Below are 21704 nucleotides of genomic sequence, written 5' to 3'. Positions count from 1 at the left end.
TCACTAGCTTCACGTTTCGGACTATGGAGTCTCCAATAATCAGAGTTTTATTCTCAGCAGGTGTGTCGCTGAGTGGGGAAAATTTGTTTGAAACGTGAAGTGGTTGGTGGGGAACCGTGTGCTTCGATTTTCGACTATGCTTCCCTCGGACAGTAACCCAGCCACTGCCTCCCGGCTGCTCGGGAGCTACCAGAGGGGAAGCCAAGCTATGTCGGCCCGCACCGGCTATAGGTGGCTGGCTAACTACTGCTGCATATGATGACTCTGACTCAATGGTGCGGAGCCGTCTCTCTAACTCAGACACCCTCGCCTCCAAAGCTAAAAATAAACTACATTTCTTACAAGTATCATTATCACTAAAGGAGGACAAGGAGTAACTTAACATCTGACACGTAGAGCAGGAGAGAGCAGGAGAGGGAGAGACAGAAAAAGAAGCCATTGTAAAGCTAACTGCTAAGCTAAGCTAAGAGTAGGTACACAGTAACACAGTACAGAGGAGAACAGAACAAGAAATTATGCAATACGCTCACCGTAGTACGCTGCTCTGCTCAGGTGCTGCTCGCTGCTCTGCTCGGGTGCTGGTGCTCATGGAAGTGTCATTTATGACCATTCCGTTTTCCACCACGGCGTTCGCCTTATCAACGCTGTCTAAAAACAGAACCACCGCTCCATTCATCCGGGCCACAGATTTAACACGCTGCGGTCCCACCACCTCAACAACAGCCAAAGCACATTCATTCACCGAGTAACGAGAGGCACCGGCGATCTTTACGCCGTGTCTTCTCGTTAATCCAGTGAACTCGACACCCATTACCTCCACACGTGCAAACAAACACACCTCTCAGCTAACGCTGGTGGGCAAAACACACACACACACACCCCGCAACTAAAAGTTAAATCGATCTCTATACACCCAGTAACAATAAACAAGTACCCAAAACAACAACTAACACACAACTCGAAAAGTTTGGAAAATTAACACTCACTCAAGAGCTCCGCACACTCTCACACACCAACTCTCAGCACATCCACTCAGAGAGAGAGAGAGAGAGAGAGAGAGAGAGAGAGAGAGACAGAGAGAGGGAGAGAGTGAGAGAAAGAGAGTGAGAGAGAGCGTGAGTGTGTGAGAGAGAGAGAGGGAGAGAGTGAGAGAAAGAGAGAGAGAGAGAGAGAGCACGCGAGTGTGAGAGAGAGAGAGAGGGAGAGAGTGAGAGAAAGAGAGAGAGAGAGCACGAGTGTGAGAGAGTGAGAGAAAGAGAGAGAGAGAGCAAGTGTGTGAGAGAGAGAGAGAGAGGGAGAGAGTGAGAGTGAAGCAGCAGAGATACTTCTACCCTCCTGACGTGCATCAGGGAGACAACCACCTTCACAACCAACAAAGTTATCCCCAACCTCTCAGTCAGAGAGACCAACGCCCTCCCCAGGAACACCAGGGAGGAAACCAGCCTCTCCCAGAGCACCAGGGTAACCCCCATCAGATGCAGCGACCATACCCTCACCCCCACCCTGAGCAGATATACCCTCACCCCCACCCTGGGCAGATGTACCCTCACCCCAACCCTGGGCAGATATACCCTCACCCCCACCCTGAGCAGATATACCCTCACCCCCACCCTGAGCAGATATACCCTCACCCCCACCCTGGGCAGATGTACCCTCACCCCAACCCTGGGCAGATATACCCTCACCCCCACCCTGAGCAGATATACCCTCACCCCCACCCTGAGCAGATATACCCTCACCCCCACCCTGGGCAGATGTACCCTCACCCCCACCCTGAGCAGATATACCCTCACCCCCACCCTGGGCAGATGTACCCTCACCCCAACCCTGGGCAGATATACCCTCACCCCCACCCTGGGCAGATATACCCTCACCCCCACCCTGAGCAGATATACCCTCACCCCCACCCTGGGCAGATATACCCTCACCCCCACCCTGAGCAGATATACCCTCAACCCCACCCTGAGCAGATATACCCTCACCCCCACCCTGAGCAGATATACCCTCACCCCCACCCTGAGCAGATATACCCTCAACCCCACCCTGAGCAGATATACCCTCACCCCCACCCTGAGCAGATATACCCTCAACCCCACCCTGGGCAGATATACCCTCACCCCCACCCTGAGCAGATATACCCTCACCCCCACCCTGAGCAGATATACCCTCACCCCCACCCTGGGCAGCGACGCCGAGCCTCTCAGCAGCAGCTGCAGCAGCAGCAGCTCCCCCCATCACAGCTGTCTCTTCATCAATGGCAGGAACATTACCCCCAGAAATAACAACCAAATGAACATCTTCTAGACAGTACACCCTACTAAAAGAAATCCCAACAGAGAGAGACACCTACGCTGATGTCACTGCCAGAAGAAAGGTTCCTCTGCAACACCAGATAAGAGACAATATTTATCCTTTTATCACAAAGTTAATTAGTGAATTAACTATTTGATTCATATGTTGAATTTATACTGCACATATTTGATTGTAATGAATTTATGGTATCTTGGAAACTTTGTTATGAAGCACTACACTTTTAATTGAGAGAATTGCATCCTTTTCTGTTAGTAGTTGGAATATTCAGGGACTGAAGTCCTCTACGTTTGGAATGAAAACTTCAAACTATGATTTTGTAAATAGTATAGGAAACATTGATATTGTAATCTTACAGGAAACATGGCAACATGAGAAAACCCCCTCAAACTGCCCAAGTGGCTACACTGAACTGAGTGTACCATCAGTTAAACATTCCCATATAAGAAACGGCAGACAGTCAGGAGGAATCCTTATTTGGTATAAACAAAAACATTTCAATCATATCTCACCCGTCGAAAAGGGAAAAATCATATTTGGGTCAAAATTAAAAAAGGACTCATTGAAAACTACAAAGATGTTTATTTATGAGCTATTTATTTACCCCCTTCAAGCTCCCCATATTATTCGGAAGAATACCTCCAAGAAGTCCAAAGAGAAATAGACAAATTAAAATCATTAGAAAATGTAATAAAAGATCATCAAAATACTTTGGACAGTCCGATTACAATGGAAGAGCTACAGGACAAAATGTCTAACCTGAAGAATGGAAAGGTGTGTGGTATCGATGGTGTCAGAGCGGAGATGTTAAAACACGGCAGCAGGAAACTTCAAGCAGCTGTGCTTCAATTATTTAATTTAGTTTTAAAAAGTGGTGTATATCCTGATATTTGGAACAAGGGTCTGATTACTCCTATTTTAAAAAATGGAGATAAACTGAATCCCAATAATTATAGAGGAGTCTGTGTCAGTTCCAATCTGGGGAAACTGTTCTGTAGTATATTAAATTCAAGAATCCTGTCCTACCTGACTGAAGGTGACATTCTAAGTAAATCCCAAATTGGCTTTCTCCCCAAACACAGAACAACAGACCACATCTTCACTCTCCAGACTCTCATCCACAAACATGTACAGCAGAAGAAGAAAGGGAAAATTTTGCTTGCTTTGTAGATTTCAGGAAAGCTTTTGATTCCATTTGGCACAACGACCTTTTCTATCAGCTGCTCCAAAACGGTGTAGGAGGAAAAGTTTATGATCTGATTAAATGTAAATACTCTGAAAATCAATGTGCTGTAAAAATTGGACAAAAAATAACTGAATTTTTTAAACAATGTCGTGGGGTCCATTAGGGCTGTAATCTGTCACAGACACTTTTCAACATTTATATCGACCATTTAGCCAAACTACTGGACGACTGTCCTGCCTCAGGACTGGACTTACAGGGACAAGACGTGAAGTGTCTTTTCTATGCAGATGATTTGTTACTGTTATCACAAACAGAACAAGGTCGACAAGAGCTTCTAAACATCCTCCATCAGTACTGTGAAAACTGGAACATCAGTGTGAATCTAGAAAAAACTAAAGTCATGATATTTCAAAAGAAAGCAAGATCACAAAGCCAAAAATATCTGTTTAAATTGGGAGATACATTATTAAACCACACAATGGAGTACACATACCTGGGCCTAGTGGTCACTGCATCAGGACATTTTGGTAAGGCTGTGAGTACATTGGCTGATAAAGCTTGTAGGGCTTATTACAGCATAAGAACAAACTTGTTCAAACTCAACCCCCCAATAAGAATTTGGATCAAAATTTTCAAAAGTGTGATTGAACCAATTCTGTTATACGGAAGTGAAGTCTGGGGCCCATTAATCAAAGAGCAGCTCTGGGACTCAAACCCAGTGGAAAGAGTCCATCTGGAGTTTTGTAAAAACATATTACGAGTCCACAGAAACTGTCCAAACCACGGCTGCAGAGCCGAGCTGGGCCAGTTCCCTCTACTGATCCACATTAAAAAAAAGTTCATGAACCACCTGATCGTGTCCGAGTCAGAGTCACAGCAACACAGAGCTTATTTAGAACACACACACTCTCTGATCACTGATAGAAACACCACACATAGATCCATATATCAAAGCAACTCACAAATTCAACAAACAGACAAAGATAATAAACATAAATATATGAATCAGTGGAAATTAGAAACCCAAACAATACATAGATTAGAATGCTATAGTTTACTGGACAGGGAATTCAAAGTAGCCCAATATTTAAGAGAAATAAAAGAACCTCTTAAAAGACAAACAATGACTAAATACAGGCTCAGTGATCACACACTGGCTGTAGAAACTGGTTAGAGATCTCAAAGAGTGTGTGTGCACTGTGGAACAGGACAGGTGGAAACTGAACTTAATTTCCTCACTAGCTGCCCCAAATATAAAGACATTAGAGACACCTTCTTTCCCAGATTTAATGATCGAATCCCCGGCTTTCTTTCCCTCCCTAAAGAGGAACAGATGAGAATCACTCTGGGAGATGAGAGCTGTAGAGATATCAGCAGAATATGTGTTTGCATGTCATCGAGTGAGAGAGGGTTCTATGTAAGTTATTTAGATTCAAGGTTCTTCATGTCACAATACATGTCTGGTCACAATATAAGACATGTTTACTCATCTGTAAATCATTTGTGTTCAGTGAACGACTGACTGACTGAGAGGGAGAGAGAGAGAGAGACTCAGTGCTCCCGTTCAGTATGTTCAGTGAATGACTGACTGACTGTGAGAGATAGAGAGAGAGAGAGAGAGAGAGAGAGAGAGAGAGAGAATCAGGACTCCTGCAGTACTACAGCTCAGTGAACGTGCGAGACTGCGAGTCACCAGCCTCAGTCACACACACACTGTACTGACTGAAACACGATGGAATTGAGACCATCGTTAGTGGATGTTAAAACAGTCAGCTGAGTGACATTAAGTTGGATATAAAAGCTGTTTGCAAACTGACAGCAGCTATAAAAAGCACATACATTTTCGCGACATATTTTCTACTTCCTCAATTTTGGAGACATGAGAGGGAGAAGTAGGGGCGGGCTTGAGTGACACAGAGCTCCTGACCGACTCCGTCCTGTTGGTTCAGTCAGTACGTATCACTGACATGAAAGGGAGAGGGAGGGCGGGCTTTGAGCGACTCTTACGGTCTAGAGAGAGAGACACGAGACGGGAGAGAGGAGAGCGCAACTGAAGTTGAGAAATGAACGACTCTTTTCAGTAAGTGATTCAGTTCAGGTCGTTCACCCAGATGATTCGTTCTTTTTGAACGAATCATTCACAAACGACACATCACTAAAAGACAGGTCCACTCTTAACAAAATATTAGCCACTAAGTATCAATTAAACAAAATATATCATAAGAAAGCAAAATATGCCCTTTTTCGAATTAAGCAGACATCCTGGGAGATGGGCAAGCAGCCGGGCAGACTGCTTGCCTACCGCCTTAAACAGCAGAATAGCATGAATCATATTGCAGGTATAAGACAGCCGGATGGGAAAATCTCCACCTCCACTAAACAAATAAATAATAGTTTTAGATCGTTTTATGATACACTCTACAAATTACAGGGCGATTTCACCCAGATGATTCCTTCTTTTTGAACAAATCGTTCACAAACGACACATCACCAGAAGAGACAACGTCTCTCCAGCCAGCATACACAGCCAGCTACTTCTTTCTTACCTCACCTTTCAGTGTGCCTTGACCTGAAGAAGACGTCGAAAAAGTGGTCGAAGCGTTGCCTGTGGCACACACATTTAGTTTAAAAACAATTTTATTTTTCTTTAAAAACAACACTTTTATTTAATTTCATTGTAAGTCCTTTTTATTTAAAAAGTTGATTTAAAAACACATAAATAACACGCTAAAATATAAAAGAAATTAAAAATAAAAATAAATAAAAATAAATATTTTATTTGTATTTTATATCCACTTAATAAATAACACAACAAAACATTATCAATACATAACAAAGGCGACGTCACACAAATAAAAAAAAAATAAAAAAAGCCACAAACATGGTGTACTTTGATGAGGGTTGGACGGAGGTCTGTTACGGCAGAAAACGCCAACGAGTTCAACCGGGGGTTGGGCTGTGCACCTCCTGTCCCTTCCATGAGACGGGCTCAGTTCCCCTACATGAATCATACAACCCATTACATCACTTGTGTTTCTTACATGTAGCATTGAATCATTAGTTCAGTTCAGTCACAGCAGAGCTTCAACTTGAACAAAAATTATGTATTTAACACACGTCAATAAACATGAACACAAAACAATGTTTTTAAACATTTCAATTTAAAATAAACAGCTGAAGTTAGAAGCTGGCTTCAAACACAGTTATTGATAAAAACAGTATATTGTAAAATAACACATTTATATAATAATGTATGACTATTATTCACTGTTTCAGAACTCATTGGTTTGAAACCTCACCCTGACCCTCAGGCCCAACAAGAGGGATTTTGTTTTTTCAAAAACAAATATGACTGAATTATATTTATAGTTTTGCTCTTTCTTCCAACAGGGTCCTCATGTCCAACATGGCATCTTCCACAGCTTTGATCATCTCTGCTGAATTCTTTTCTCTGCCTGTCTCAGCATATTCAAAGCAGGACACTAAAAACTCCATGTGATTGTTTTTAATAGCGTAGTTTATGTCGTACAGTCCCAGGTCTTCAGGACTAGAACATGGAACAATGCCATTCCTGAATGCCGTAACCTTTAGAATAAGAAGAAAGCAAGTTATGTTTGTAACACAGAGATCTCTGATACATGCTCGAGATAGGGTTAGGGTTACTTTTTGCCTTACTCCAGCCCTCTGCCCTGTGATTCTGTGTGTGGGTCTTTTGTGATTTAAAACAATTACTTTTGTTTTTGAACTTTTGTATTCTGTAATATGTGTTGTCCATACAATATTGTCCATTACATCCATGCCACTAGTGTTACGTGCCGTAGTTTTGTGTGTGTTTTCACGCTCCTGTGTGTGTGCTCCCCAGGTGTTGCTACTCAGCCTCAGAGTGCCCAGCCATACCTGTGGCTAATTACTAATCAGGAGAAAACTATAAAGAGCAGGAGAGAGGAGGCGGCTGCCAGTTGCCAGTGGACTGCATGTGTCTTTGACGTCAAGAAATTTAGTCTGAGCCGTCTGTGGAAGGATTGTGTTCTGATTAAGGCCTTATTGTTTATATCTTGATTGTTAGTTTTGAATTGTATTTAAGATAGATTGGCTTCTCTTTTGTTTGGTGTTTTTTTGGAAGAAGCTTGTTTTGTGTTGCACATTTTGTTTTAGTTTGTTAATAAATCCATTTTAACTTTACTTATATTTAGCTCCTATTTCTTTTCCCTGGGTTTTAATTTTGTGTTACTCCCCTCATCCCCTAGCCATCTTGGGGAACGTAACAACTAGAGTTCGTAAACTAAAATGGAATTTGAATAACTATCAATGACTGAGTTTGGAGATTATTTGAATGAACTCTCCATTTTTATTCAGGTACATAGATAAATTATTTCAGGCCACAGTGAATTGAACACACCTCAAGAAAACAAGGTTTAAACTCTTCCTTACCTGACCAGCTATTATTTGGAAGTTGAAAGCTTTTTCATAGGAGACATCTGTGAAGATTTCAGGAGTTGAGATTTTTTCATTTTCAGCCTGCATCTGCAGACCGAGGAGATGTCCATCAGCTGCTTGTCCACGGTGGCCCTGAAAGATTGAAACAACTCAGATCACATGAAGACTTTTAGAACTGTAGTTCTTGTGATGTTCATGAGATGTTTAGAACTCCACAGAGAACTTGAAACATTCTGCTGACAGAAAGGTAGAAAGAAGAATATTGAACTCACCAGGTGAATGTTCCTTTTGTGAACTTTTAGAGCTTTCTCCAACAGATCGAGTTTCTCCAAGTTCTGTTCAACAGAAGAGAAACAATGTTTATCTCTAACTGTATGTTAATCACCCTAACATTAATAAAATCAATGTAACTTTAAACATGAATCATTTTAAAATAACTTAGACTCTGTGCTAATGAATAAATAATGTGCTTGATTGCAGTAGTGGGATCAGGTGTGCAGGAGTTGGACTGCAGCTGCAAACCAACTCTAATCAACTCTACAAACACTGAGCTCCTACTCCTCCGCCCTGCCAGATTGTAAACTCAGTTTTCTCGGTAAGTCTTGTTCCAGCCATTCAGAATGTTCTTTACCAACTTTATACAAATTACTCCCACTTCTACTCCTTTGCCTGCAGCTATTCTCCGCTCAACTCCATTCCACTACTTCATCTACTCGATTCCACCTGTATCAGCACATATCTCTGGATCTCTGGACTCGAACTAACCAGCCCGCCCCCTGCAAACTCAGCTGCCTTACTCTGCTCCATTCCCACAGAGTGCTGTCATGATTTGGTCAGGTTTTGTTTTGTATTGTTTTAGATTTTGTTTAGATCTTCTTGTTGTAGTTTTTCTTACTGTATTCTTCCCTAGTGTTGCTTGTGTCCATGGTGTTTCTTTGAATGTTTCCTAGTTTCACTTTAATAATCACTTTATCTTGCCATTCTCTGCACATAATGTCTCAATTCCCTGCAGTTTACTTCATCATTCATTTTGTACTTGTATATACCCCCTTTTCTTATTTATCTTATCTAATCTATTCTGTTTAATGTGTATTTTGACCTTACTTGTCTGTGCTGCTACAACGCCTGAATTTCCCCTCTGGGGATCAAAAAAGTACTATCCTATCCTATCCTATCCTATCCTAACCTAGTTTGGTGTTTCCTGATTTATTTTGTGGTTTGTTACCCTAGTGGGTTAGGAAGGGTTAGTTCTACATATTAGATTCTAGGTTCAATTCTTGAGTTCTGTGTGTTCAGTATTTAGATTGTAGTTCTTGTCTCCAGTGTTTCTTGTCTTGTGTTCATTCCTGCCTCTGTGTTTCCCTCCAGTGTGATTGCCCTCACTGTCTTCACCTGTGTCATTAGTCTCTGTGTTTCTTCCCTTCTGTGTCAGATCATTCTTAGTTGTTGTATGTAGTTGTCGTGTTTGGATGCCAGTTGTTTCCCAGTGTCTCGTTACCTGTGCTTACCAGTTTTTGACCGTTTTGGATTTGAATTTAAGTAACTTTTTGTTTGCCTTTTGTTTAATTCTGCACTTGGGTCCACCTCTTTTGTTTTTCAACTTGACCATGACAATTGTATTGTTTTAAATTCTTCATCTGAACCTATACCTGCCTCTGTTGGTTCTTAAACCCAGCACAGAATACTTTAAAAATACATTTTCAGTTTCCTTCTGTCAGACCTGTATTTTGGAGTCATCGAAGGCTTTGACGAAGGTGGTGGAAGCACTTGAAGTTGCGTTGATGATTCCTAAACGTCCCTGTCTGTACATTCGCAGAGTAACAGGTTCAAGGGCGAGACCAATCTGTTTGTGCATCCTGATGAGAGAAGACAGATATTTTAACAAACAAAACATGTCAACCAGTCTGAGTTTCCTAACTTTGTTTCTCTCCAGTTTGATTAAGATGATAACAACCTTGGAACCCATAGGCAATCATAATCTGATAGACCATATCTGGTTCTGGGAACAGACATGCATTTCTCTGTAATTTTGATGGAGCCAGAGGTTAGTGTTGGAACGACTTTTAAACAAGACTAATTCAATATGTCATGGAGTAGTTGAATGAATTGAAGTTGAACATTAGTATTTAAGTGTTTCAACTGCTTCACTCTATATTCCTTCAGCAGTATGAACCTGAAAAAGAAAATTATTTTTATTCACATTAACGGCTCTTAAATTTGACATCATGATGCAGATTAGTGTCTGAGGGTACTTGAAGCTGTTGGTTGTTCAATCAATCTTTATTTGCATAGCGCCGATTCATAACAAGTGTTATCTGGAGACACTTAAAAAAAGCAAGTCAAGTCATCCACCAACGATCTCGAGGAACCTAAGAGAGCTCAAGAGCTCCCAGGAAAGTAGGTGGTTAGTGACTGAGATTTACAGATAGATACATGCAGCAATAACATGTACTGTATATGCACAGTGAGAGAGAGAGAGAGAGAGAGAGAGGAGCTCAAGGTGCCAGTTCCCCCGGTAGTCTAAGCCTATAGCAGCATAACTAAGAGCTGGTCTACACCAGCACCAGCCCTGACTATAAGATTTATCAAAAAGGAAAGTTTTAAGTCTATTCTTAAAAATACAGACTGTGTCTGCCTCCCAGACAAAACTCGGCTGGAAGATGATTCCAGAGGAGAGGAGCCTGATAACTGAAGGCTTTACCTCCCATAGTACATTTAGAGACTGTAGGTACCACGAGCAGGCCTGATAACTGAAGGCTGTACCTCCCATATTACATTTAAAGACTGTAGGTACCACGAGCAGGCCTGATAACTGAAGGCTCTACCTCCCATAGTACATTTAGAGACTATAGGTACCACGAGCAGGCCTGATAACTGAAGGCTGTACCTCCCATATTACATTTAAAGACTGTAGGTACCACGAGCAGACCTGATAACTGAAGGCTCTACCTCCCATAGTATATTTAGAGACTGTTAGTACCACGAGCAGGCCTGATAACTGAAGGCTCTACCTCCCATAGTACATTTAGAGACTATAGGTACCATGAGCAGGCCTGCATTCAGGGAGCGTAATGCTCTCAAAGGGTAGAACGGCACTATTAGCTCTAAGACAAGATGGTACCTGGCCATTTAGAGCTTTGTAAGTGAGGAGAAGGATTTTAAATTCTATTTAAGATTTTATAGGGAGCCAGTGCAGAGTAGCTAATACAGGAGAAATGTGGTCTTATCTCCCCCTCTCTCTCTCTCTCTCTCTGTGCATATACAGTACATCATATAACTGCATGTCACTATCTGTAAATCTAAGTCACTAATCACATATTTTCCTGGGAGCTCCTCAGGATCGTTGGTGGATGGCCTGCTTGAACAAGGGTTTACGTACAACCCTATGGAAAAAATAAAAAGAATGATGCCTTTTTAAAAAGCGGACGCCTTTTCAAAAAGCACTGCACCTGAAACATTTTTCAGTTGAATTGTTTAAACATTTTAGAAAAGCACTGTGGGACATCAAGCGCCTTTCTCAATTTTTCTAGCCAATGTTATCGGTAGAAAGCTATCTGGTAGACGACCCGATATGTGTGCATTGCGTATCCGCTCCGGTCTGTTACGGCTCCGTGCACCCTCGTCCGTCAACACCCACCAACTGGAGAGCGGAGACAAAGGAATTCCTGCGCTAATTGTACAGATTCATTAAGATAGAGATAATACGATGTACATGGTATAAAACTCAATCAAAACCTTATAAACACATAAACGAATTTCTGAACCGTCAAAATGTACTGTTTTATTCTGAAAATAAACCCAATGTTTAAATGTTTTATCGGTGTCTGACTTCCCATCCCGCTTGTTCTTTTCAATGCTAAATGGATGCGTCGTGCTCCGGCAGGGTTGCGCCAAGCACAATAACTTCAGTCTTGTCTGTGTTAAGTAGCAAAAAGATGCTGGTCATCCAGGTCCTAACATCCTTAAGGCACGTTTCTAGTTTACATAACTGACTGGTGCCATCGGGCTTCATTGATATGTAAAGCTGAGTATCATCTGCATAACAATGAAAATTTATGTAATGTTTCCTCATAATATTACCCAGAGGAAGCATATATAATGTAAAGAGAATCGGTCCAAGCACTGAACCTTATGGCACTCCATGGCTAACTTTGGTGTGCATAGAGGACTTACATGCACAAACTGAGATTGATCTGATGAATAGGATTTATACCAACTTAAAGCAGTCCTGGGGCGCTGGTGGGGCAGTGGTTAGAGCGTGCGCCCCATGTATGGAGGCTGTCGTCTCAAGCGGGCGGCCCGGGATCACCTCCCACCTGTGGCCTCCTTCCCACATGTCATTCCCCACTCTCTCTCCCTGATTTCCGACTCTATCCACTGTCCTATCTATCCATTAAAGGCACAAAAAAAAGCCCCAAAAAAATCTTAAAAAAAAAAAAAAAAGCAGTAATTCCAAGTAAATGTTCTAGTCTGTGTAATAGTATTTGATGGTCAATAATGTCAAAAGCAGCACTAAGATCCAACAAGACGAGCACAGAGAGAAGTCCCTTCTGAAACTAGAAGTAGATCATTTGTAACTCTAACTAGTGCAGTCTCAGTGCTATGGTGGACTCTAAATCCTGACTGGAACTCCTCAAATAAACTGTTGTCATGGAGAAAGTCACACAGCTGATTAGCTACCACTTTCTCCAGGATCTTTGAGATAAAAGGAAAGTTGGATATAGGCCTATAGTTAGCTAGAGTTCCTGAATCTAGAGTAGGCTTTTTAAGTAGAGGTTTGATTACGGCTACTTTAAATGACTGTGGTACATAGCCTGCCAGTAAAGACATATTGATCATATCTAATATAGAGTTGCTAACTAAGGGAAAGACTTCCTTAAACAGCTTGGTTGGGATTGGGTCTAAAAGACAGGTTGACGTTTTGGATGTAGAAATAATTGAATTTAGTACTGAAAGGTCGATTGGAGAAAAACAGTCGAGGTTAATATCTGATCCTGGAACTCTTTCTGCCATATCAGAGTTATAGGAGGTATCTGCACCAGATAAGGGCAGGAAGTTACTAATTTTGTCTCTGATTTCTAGAATGTTGTTGTTAAAATAGCTCATGAAATCATTACTGCTGAGGGCTAAAGGAATGCATGGCTCAATGGAGCTATGACTCTGTCAGCCTGGCTACAGTGCAGTGAAGATCCTTGCTTGTGTTACTTTTACTCTCAGATGTACGTCTCTTTGGACAAAGGTGTTTAATAAATAAAATTCTAACATTGAAAAAGACAGTCAGTCTCTTTGTGCCTTCTTAGTGACTCACCTGAAGTACGCCAGCTGTGCCGCCATCTGCACGAAACCATCAGGACTGGTCTTCAGAGACTTAAGAAGGTTTTTACCAAAGTGCTCAAACACTTTGTTCTTCAGATCAAAACCTCTGGCCAACCTGTCGGCATGAGATTTTTCTATATTAGACAAAAACTTATTCAGATCTGTGTGCTCATTTGTGAGCTTAAACATGGAATTATATTTTAATTGTTCATATTTATCTTACACATACAGTATATCATACAGATGATGAATTTATGAACAAAACAATCATAACCTGCAGTGAAATCTTTAAGAATGTATGCTTCATGTAGCAGTTTCACCTAGCATCACAAGCTAACAAAAATGATAACATCAGCTTTTTGTTTGTATTTCTGTCTCTCACGTGTCCATGTGTTTTTTGGCCTCCTCGATCTCCTTCTTGATCTCAGGTGTGATGTTGAACTTGAGTTTTTGGGGATGAGGTAAATCTTTGACAGGAGAAACGACTGTACTTGGCTTTTCTTTCCTACGCAGAAGAGAAAACAACTCAGAATCTAACCTGACATATTTAAAACATTGACGAAAATTAATGTTTTAAAGGCTGTTTTTTAAGTTTTTGGTTGACTTACATATGATCAACCATGAATTCAAGAATTTCCACGCCAACAATCCCATCAGCCACTGCATGCATGATATGGAGCCCGCTTGTCCCGTTCACTCCGACAATGAACTGTTCAAAATAAGTAGAATTTATATCAAAATTATTTCAATCATTTAGGATTCAAGATTAACATTATTTATCCCACAAGGTGAGACATTTGTCTTGGGCTCTTCACCCATGCTGCAGCCATGAAATTGAAATCAAAGATTAACATATCAATTAGTACCTCTTAAGATATAAATGAAACCACTGTAAATTACGTCAATTTACTTAGAGTAACCCAGGAACCGAACAACATTTAACCACACCTTCAATCACTTAACAAGCCTACTTATACCCAGCCTTCCCACTCCTTCCTGTTTGTCTTAGTTCTTCCAAGACACGTTGACAGACTCTGCATCGCGCTGAAAAGCTGATTGCATTGTTCAAAAAAAACCTTCACAAATAAAAATCCTTGGATCCCGAACTTCAGTTGCACAACGCTGACAAAGACCTGATTGACAAACTGTTCGAAACCGTTCATCATCCACCCATGGAGCAGCAGTAAGACATCAGTCCAGCATGCCAAGCAGTTTGCAGTCCCTGCTCAACATAATGCTGCCCCGCCATGTTCAGTCAAAGTTAAATCTCAACAGCAGATCCCAGGCCACATCTCTACCATCATCAAGACACCTAAACCAAAAAACCAAACAGGCATAGCCACAGCAACTGGAACCAAACCTCTCCTTGCCATTCTCACCAAGCAGAAGCCTAGTTCTCAAAACAAGTTTGGCATTAGAGGCTTGACCGTCGTTTGGCTCAGACAATTCTTGAAAACGAATGGCCTTCCATTCCACTGCAACAACAATAAAGACGGCTTTTGACCTCTACTCTTAGTCCATAAACACACCAGCAGCAACCACGGATTCTTCCGGAGGCTTCCTGTTTCCCCACTAGAACCAACCTCCAACATAGACGTCAGGGGTTACGTCGCCGGGCCTCAGTCACTTATACAGCCACTACCTCCAGAGAAAGCTCCCCCTGGTGGGGGACAGATTGTATAGCCCACTGTGCCTGCTCCCTCTGTGTCTGATCTCTCTCAAGCTATCTCAGCTTTCTTTTCATCCCTGTGCACATACATTCTTATATCCCATCATACCTTCCTGCCCTCTTCCTTGACTCTTTCACACAAACATGGCACCTGCTCCTTCTGCCCTCTTGGCCAGCTCCTTAAGGAGCCCCAACACTGTCAGGTCAGTTATCCTCATACTCATCCTCCTCCTACTGTGGGCGGCAGTAGCTCAGTCTGTAGGGACTTGGGTTGGGAATCGGAAAGTCACCGGCTCAAGTCCCGGCATGGACCAAGCCCAGAAGTTGGCCTGGCAGCTGGAGAGGTGCCAGGCCACCTCCTGAGCACCGCCGAGGCGCCCCCGAGCAAGGCACCCAACCCCCCCCCCCACCCACAAGCCCAGGAGCGCCCGCCGTGGGCAGCCCCCTCACCCCCAGACCCCTCCATCAGTGCATGTCCATAGGATCCTGTGTGTGTATTTCAGTTCATGTTTGTGTAGCATGTTTACTAGACAGAGTGTAAAAAACGAATTTCCCCTCACAGGATCAATAAAGTACAAATTCTTCTTCTTCTTCTCATATTCCTTCTGATCTTTCCTTCAAACCCCCCTTCCCATCCCCGCCCCCCCTCTTCCCCATCACCCAAGTGTATTTTTTTCTCCTGTCAATAATTACACTAAAGCCACAGCTACATCACATATCCAGTCAGCCTCATCCATTTATCGTCCCTTTCCGTCTCAGCCTACAGAAATGCAAACCAGCTCTGGTCCAGCTCCATCCTACCTAGTACCTCCCTCTCCTGTGAGTAATGCAGAGCCCCCACACTGCCACAGCATGCACAGTCAGTACTCCTCCATCTCGCTAACACATGTCTGCTTCATGCAGCACCTCCAATCATTCACAAACATTTGCCTCTCGGTCAATGTCCCCATGAACAAGGGGGTGGAAAAAAGAGGGCCCTTTCTAACTGCCCCCTCCTGCCCGTCTGCTCCAGGAACACCTGCCCTTAAAATCCTACCACACCAGCAGACTGACTAGCACAGCACCTTGGCACACCCATTAGATACTTGAGGGCATTGTACCCCTGTTAAGTTTCCAGGCCCCTTGTTCATTTACTCATCAGGTTAACGTCCTTTAACTTTTATTATTTTTACACATGAAATCACATCTTCAGGAATTCCCTTTTTCACAGCCTGTCTGATCTTTCATGAATAAATCACACCAGTGGTATAGGCATAAATTCATTACTGGGCAGGCCTCAGAAAATATAGGTAGGCACAATTTTCATGCAGCCCAACAGCACACTATATACCTTTACAGTGAATAGGCTATAGTCAGGGCAACCCAACAGCAATGTGATGTAAAGCATCGCAACTTTAGGCTGTTTTCACGTGAAAGCAGATGCCACAAAGGGCATGATAAGAAAATGTGTGTTGTACAAAAAAATACAGCAGCTGTTATTGTTTTACCATAATATCCGGAATAGAAGTCGCCCAAGTATATAATATATAATATAATAATAATAATAGTAATAATATGTATCCGAGGGGTCACGTGACCAGGACCAAGATGGCAGTTTAGTGAGGAGACTCCGAAACCGTGCACAATTTACTTAAAAAAGACCCGATGAAAACATTTAACATTTAAAAAAGAACCACGGTCTTGATATGTTAAAGACGGGCACGAAAACTACTTCGCCGAGTCCCCCGAGTGATATAGAAGCTAACATGGCTAATATACATATACATACATATATTTTACAGCTATGCTCTCTAAACACATTACCATCACAATATTCAACTGTGACCATAGCGCCCCCTACAGCAAGGACTAAGTACTACCTCCAATGTAAAATGTCAGATTACCTTAAAATTTCACATAAACAATCAGTACTGCCCTGATCACATCTAACCTTATACAATTATGCCATTAATATAGCGCCCCCTGCTGGAAAGAGCCGGTACTACACCTCAGATACTTTGTCTGATCTTCTCCAATTTTCACAGTTCTAATCAGGGTTGGCTTCTGATTACCATCACAAAACAATAATATAGTTTAACCATAGCGCCCCCTACTGCAAAGAATAAGTACTACCTCTAAGCTGTGAACTTTTCTGTATCTACCTCCTTTTCTATTTGCCATGCACCTTAACAGCCTCTGCACTACATCACTTTATTCTATCCATTTTATATCAGTATTCATACAGTTCTGGTTACTTTATTCCTGTTGTTTCTTATCCATCATTGCACTACGGTCACTTTATTTATCTCATATTTACGTTTATAGTTATATTGTATATGTTAGTTATGTTGTTCCACTATTCGCCATGCACCTTATAACTTATCATTTAGTTTTGCCTACTTGCACATAGCTCTGTATATATATATATTTATTTCTCGTTTACTGCACATAGTTATGGTTACATCTGTTTACATCTGTTCGTCCGATCACTGTCCACTTATATCTACTCCTTTTATATTTTGTATTTTAAGTTAAGTTTAAGCTTTAAGTTGTATTTAAATTGACACTTTATATTTAGGTTAAAATGTTTCGTCTACCTGCACTGTTGTTAATTTACTGCTCTGTGTGCCTTTGAATTACCCCCGGGGACAAATAAAGTTTTTTTAATTGAATTTAATTGTTTGTTGGTTTCATCTAAACTCATGAGATGATGCTGCCTAGGCATAGCCAGGCCTACCCAAAATGATCTACACCACTGAGTCACACACATGGGGCGCTGGTGACTGCATGGTTATTTCGCACGCCACCATACACAGACTTAAGTCCTCAAAGTAGGCAGCCCTGGTTCGAATCCGATCCGTGGCTACCTTCCTGCATGTCATTTTCCACTCTTTACTTGCCCCAATTTCAAACTCTATTCACTGTCCTGTTTGTCTAATAAAGTCACAAAAAGACCCCGAAAAAGTCACACTGTGTGTGTGTGTGTGTGTGTGTGTGTGTGTGTGTACCATCTGACCTGTGCACCCTTGTCAAACCAGCGGTTGGCGCTGTTCCAGCTACTTCCTTCTCCGTGCAACATCTGCGTCATCCCTTTGCTGCATTGACTGTTGTTGGCCACAGGGGGTGTCGGTCCATCCAGACAGATGGTGCAGAGGCTGCTCTGGATGGCGTACAATGACTGTTTGTTGGTTTCATCTACACACATGAGAACACACAAGTTGTATCTTCAGATGATGCTGTTGTGTTGTCTTGTGTAGCTATCAATGTAGATGTTTGTTAGGTGTTGGGGTTGTTATTTGTCACCTTTGATGAGGTCCTTATAAACTCTCCCCCAGATGTCTCTGCGTTGAGAGGTTAGGATGCCAACAGGTTCCTGGTTGGGCTGTACTGCTGAGTTACAGATTCTCTCCATCTGAACACAGAGCTCGTCCTTACTCAGCTTAGACCTGTCACTGTGGTACACGTCCATCTTGAAGAACTGGAACCACACATACAAACTGCATCACAAATTCCTCTAACTGTATCAGTGTGATGATAATCTGGAGCTTGCATTTAAAAGGTTTCATAAAAAAAAAAGACAGGTGTTGCTCACCTGACCATTGTGAACCACGCTCATATGTATAGGGGGGTTGGGGTTTTTCAAGAAGAACAGTAGAGAATCGACCTCCGGATGTGGGATCCTACTGGATCCGAGCATGCCGTCATGTTGGGACATACACAGCGGGAACCCTTGTATAGACGCATTAAGTCTACCACTGCAAAAACATTCAATCGATTAATATCCTGTGCTGTTGATCAAAAACAATAAATTAATTAACTCTGATAATGAAAATCACTTAATGGACCAATATGTCACTCTGACACCTAGTGATTAAAAGTGCTACTTAAGTTCAAATTCAAAACATTGGAGGGCGCTGTCTGCCCCTTCTCCCTCCTCTCTAGAGTCGATACTGGAAATGCTGTCTCAGTCTAACTTTCAGTCAACCTAACGACAGACTGAGAGCTGGAGCTGAGGCGGGTTTTAAACCTCCTGACAAACCGTTACACCACGCCCACCTGTCAATCAGGTCAGCTACACGCCTTATTGTGAATAACTCTTATACTTCATCAAATCAAAACTGATGAGTCATCAAAACATTCACCCCCCCGTACAGTGTGTGCCGATCGAGACATGAGCTAATCACACCTATTTGAGTTTTTTTGTTTGATTTTTTTGAATATTTTTATTAATAATAAAGCATCACATCTTCATCTTAATCACATATTACATAGATTTTAAATTTTCCCCCACACACAAAATAAACACATTCGCCCTCTAACAACCTCCCACCCCATCAACACATTCCTCCAGACTTGTATACAAGGCACAGCACAGTCTTAAATCACTGACTAGATGAGTTATCAACATGGCAAATCAAACACACAGTAAACAGATACACACAGTGAGTAAATCGATACAGACAACAGAGCCCCTCCTTATCTTTCAACGATGACTCCTTGGTCTAGGAAGCACCCTCCAGAATACATTACATATTCTTGGCCCCACATAATCAAGACACGGAGTCCATATATGATGAAAAATTCCAATTTTCCCTCTGGACCAATATGTCAAATATTCCATGGGAAGCAGATCAAATATAACCTTGTGCCAGTCTGAGAGGATTGGTGGCTTTTGTGAAATCCATTTAAGTAATAAACGTTTCCGTGCAGCATAGGTTAACACATTCAGCAGTTTTTGATTCTAGCCGTTATCAGCAGTCACGTTTACAACCAATGAATACGTAACCTTCATAATTATACATTTAGACGTGTTATAAAGCATACTCTTTGATATTAGATATAGAAGGTGTTATTTAAAGACACCAACTTCTTTTCCTACTTTATTAATATGTCTTATTAAGAATGTTGACTGTATACCATGGTTTTGTTCACCTACAGGATGGGATTAACTGAGGATGTTCCCAGATGGTGTGATTTTCATCTCAACATGAATCTGATAGAAATGTTTGTCTAAATATATGATGTGAACCTACATCAACGTGGATCTGATAGAAATAATATTGAAATGAATGTATGGTGACGTATATATGTTTAGATTCTTATTCTTAATCTTATTGAGTAAACTCGGTTTAGTTTAAACAATTGTCCTCCGGTCAGAATGGGAGTCACCCCTCTTTGCCTGCAGACCCCCCTCTTCTCATCCAGCTGATAAGAGCTCACACTGAGCTCAGATCTTTGGGTTCTTTTTAGTTTTGGTTTCTTGAAGTTTAGAGCTTCAGCTCTTGCTCTCTTCTCTTCGGACTTCGGTCCGAATCCCTTCTTTTAAGTTTGTGCCGTAGAGACGAGTCTCTGCCGAACTTTCTCTTTCACGCACAATTTTTGGAACATCAATTCTTTCTGGCTCAAGCAAGGTTTTTGAACTTTCTTCTCCGAAGTCTTTGCTCTTCAATTTAGTTTGGATTCATCGAGGTGGCCATCCGGTTAATCTGAATTGGAAATCGACGTATCAAAAGACTCTTTAATATTTTTTCCTGTTGGATCCTCTTGGAGCTTCTGAGACAACGGCTGAACCGACGTACAATCTCCATCCCAGCTGCACACTCCGACCAAGTTGTTAAGGCATCTAATCTGGCCCGTGGGCCTCTCTGGGCCTGAAAAGAACCGCTTGCCAGAAACTGAAACGCGGGACCAGCCGGCGGAGTTCAATTGAACACATCTCACAGTAAGACTGCTGGTGGCAAGGGGTGTTGGAAGATTGAGTCTTGAGTCGTGTCTATTCAGATTCCTCCTTTAAATCCAAATAGAATCCCAAAATTTCTTTATCAACTTTTTCTTTTCGACCATTTTCTGATTAAGTCATTCAAACAATACCGTGTCTTATCTCATTACTAAATATATAATGTCACCATACATTATAATTGCATTATCTTAATCATAATAATCATATTCTTTATCTGTTTCATCTATACATTATTGTTTACCCTTTTTATATTAAATTTTACACATAAAATTCAGGACTTTGTGTGTTTTCTTGTTTAACATTTCCAGAACTTACTTCTTTCAAGATATGAAACTGACTGATTAATTAATTAACTTATATCATTAAAGTTATTTTCTTCCTTTAACAGGAAGTGGTGCCCCTTCTTAAATCCGAGGTTAAATAAAGATATAACATCTTAATAATTTAATTACGCTACATGATTATGGGTGATATGTTATTAGCATGCTCCCATATACCTATCCCAGTGGCCTCATCAATTTCCACCCCAAGATCCTGAGCCCATGTTTGCAGAAGTGCATCATTTACTTTACTGGACTTATAAAGGGCCTTGTAGCAACGTCCTGTTACAAACCTACACACAAAGAAATAAGGGTCTCACTTTTGTACCTACAGGTACATTTTTCAGAAAAGTACCCTGTAAGGTACATAAATGGTCTTTAAAGTGATAATTGTGGGCCATTGTTTCGTTTTAAAGGTACAAAGTCATTGCTGACAGCAAAGGGTACATAATTGTACTTCCTAACAAGCTTATGGTACAGAAAAACCCAAAGGTTTCACTCTCATATCATTACTTCAAAAGACCAGCAGGGGCACTGTTCCAGCCTTGGTTCCCCGTAGGTTTCCCGGTCTTTACTCAACAGTAACATTTGATGTAGCCTACATTTTGTACACTACAAGCGGCGATTCATTTTCCTGCTTTGTCAAGCTTGTCTACAAATACCTCGTTCAAAAAATAATTGAAGCTGGATTAAAAATGAATGAAGAAGAGGCAAGAAACTTCAGGGGTAAGTAACTGGACCTTTAAC

General features: G+C 41.6%; 2 protein-coding genes across 3 annotated transcripts in view; both read right to left on the bottom strand.

The window, feature by feature from the left end:
* Window positions 1-6787: 6787 nt before the first annotated feature.
* LOC132972045 (carnitine O-acetyltransferase-like) lies at window positions 6788-13771 on the bottom strand. Its single transcript, XM_061034928.1, has 6 exons — window positions 13632-13771; window positions 13242-13364; window positions 9654-9789; window positions 8206-8268; window positions 7928-8065; window positions 6788-7081 (listed from the first exon to the last, which is right to left on the bottom strand). Exons 1-6 carry the CDS (start codon window positions 13637-13639, stop codon window positions 6860-6862), a joined length of 690 nt encoding a protein of 229 aa, XP_060890911.1. The 5' UTR covers window positions 13640-13771; the 3' UTR covers window positions 6788-6859.
* An 81-nt stretch (window positions 13772-13852) lies between these two features.
* Window positions 13853-21704, bottom strand: part of LOC132972037 (carnitine O-acetyltransferase-like) — a 29919-nt gene continuing 22067 nt past the window's right edge. The window contains exons 5-8 of one of the 2 annotated variants that reach the window (XM_061034914.1): window positions 18490-18652; window positions 18201-18375; window positions 17914-18092; window positions 13853-13958 (exon numbers count right to left, since the gene is read on the bottom strand). In XM_061034914.1, the coding sequence (XP_060890897.1) occupies window positions 13854-13958; window positions 17914-18092; window positions 18201-18375; window positions 18490-18652 (622 nt within the window). In that variant the 3' untranslated portion in view covers window position 13853. Of the gene's footprint in view, window positions 13959-17693; window positions 17832-17868; window positions 18093-18200; window positions 18376-18489; window positions 18653-21704 lie in introns of those variants that run through there. The other variant, XM_061034915.1, reaches the window with a different exon arrangement.

This window comes from Labrus mixtus, chromosome 3 (assembly GCF_963584025.1).
Source record: "Labrus mixtus chromosome 3, fLabMix1.1, whole genome shotgun sequence".
In the NCBI taxonomy this organism is placed as follows: Eukaryota; Metazoa; Chordata; class Actinopteri; order Labriformes; family Labridae; genus Labrus; species Labrus mixtus.
The sequence above is the reverse complement of the archived record's forward strand: the minus strand, read 5'-3'. Positions and strand labels throughout refer to the sequence as shown.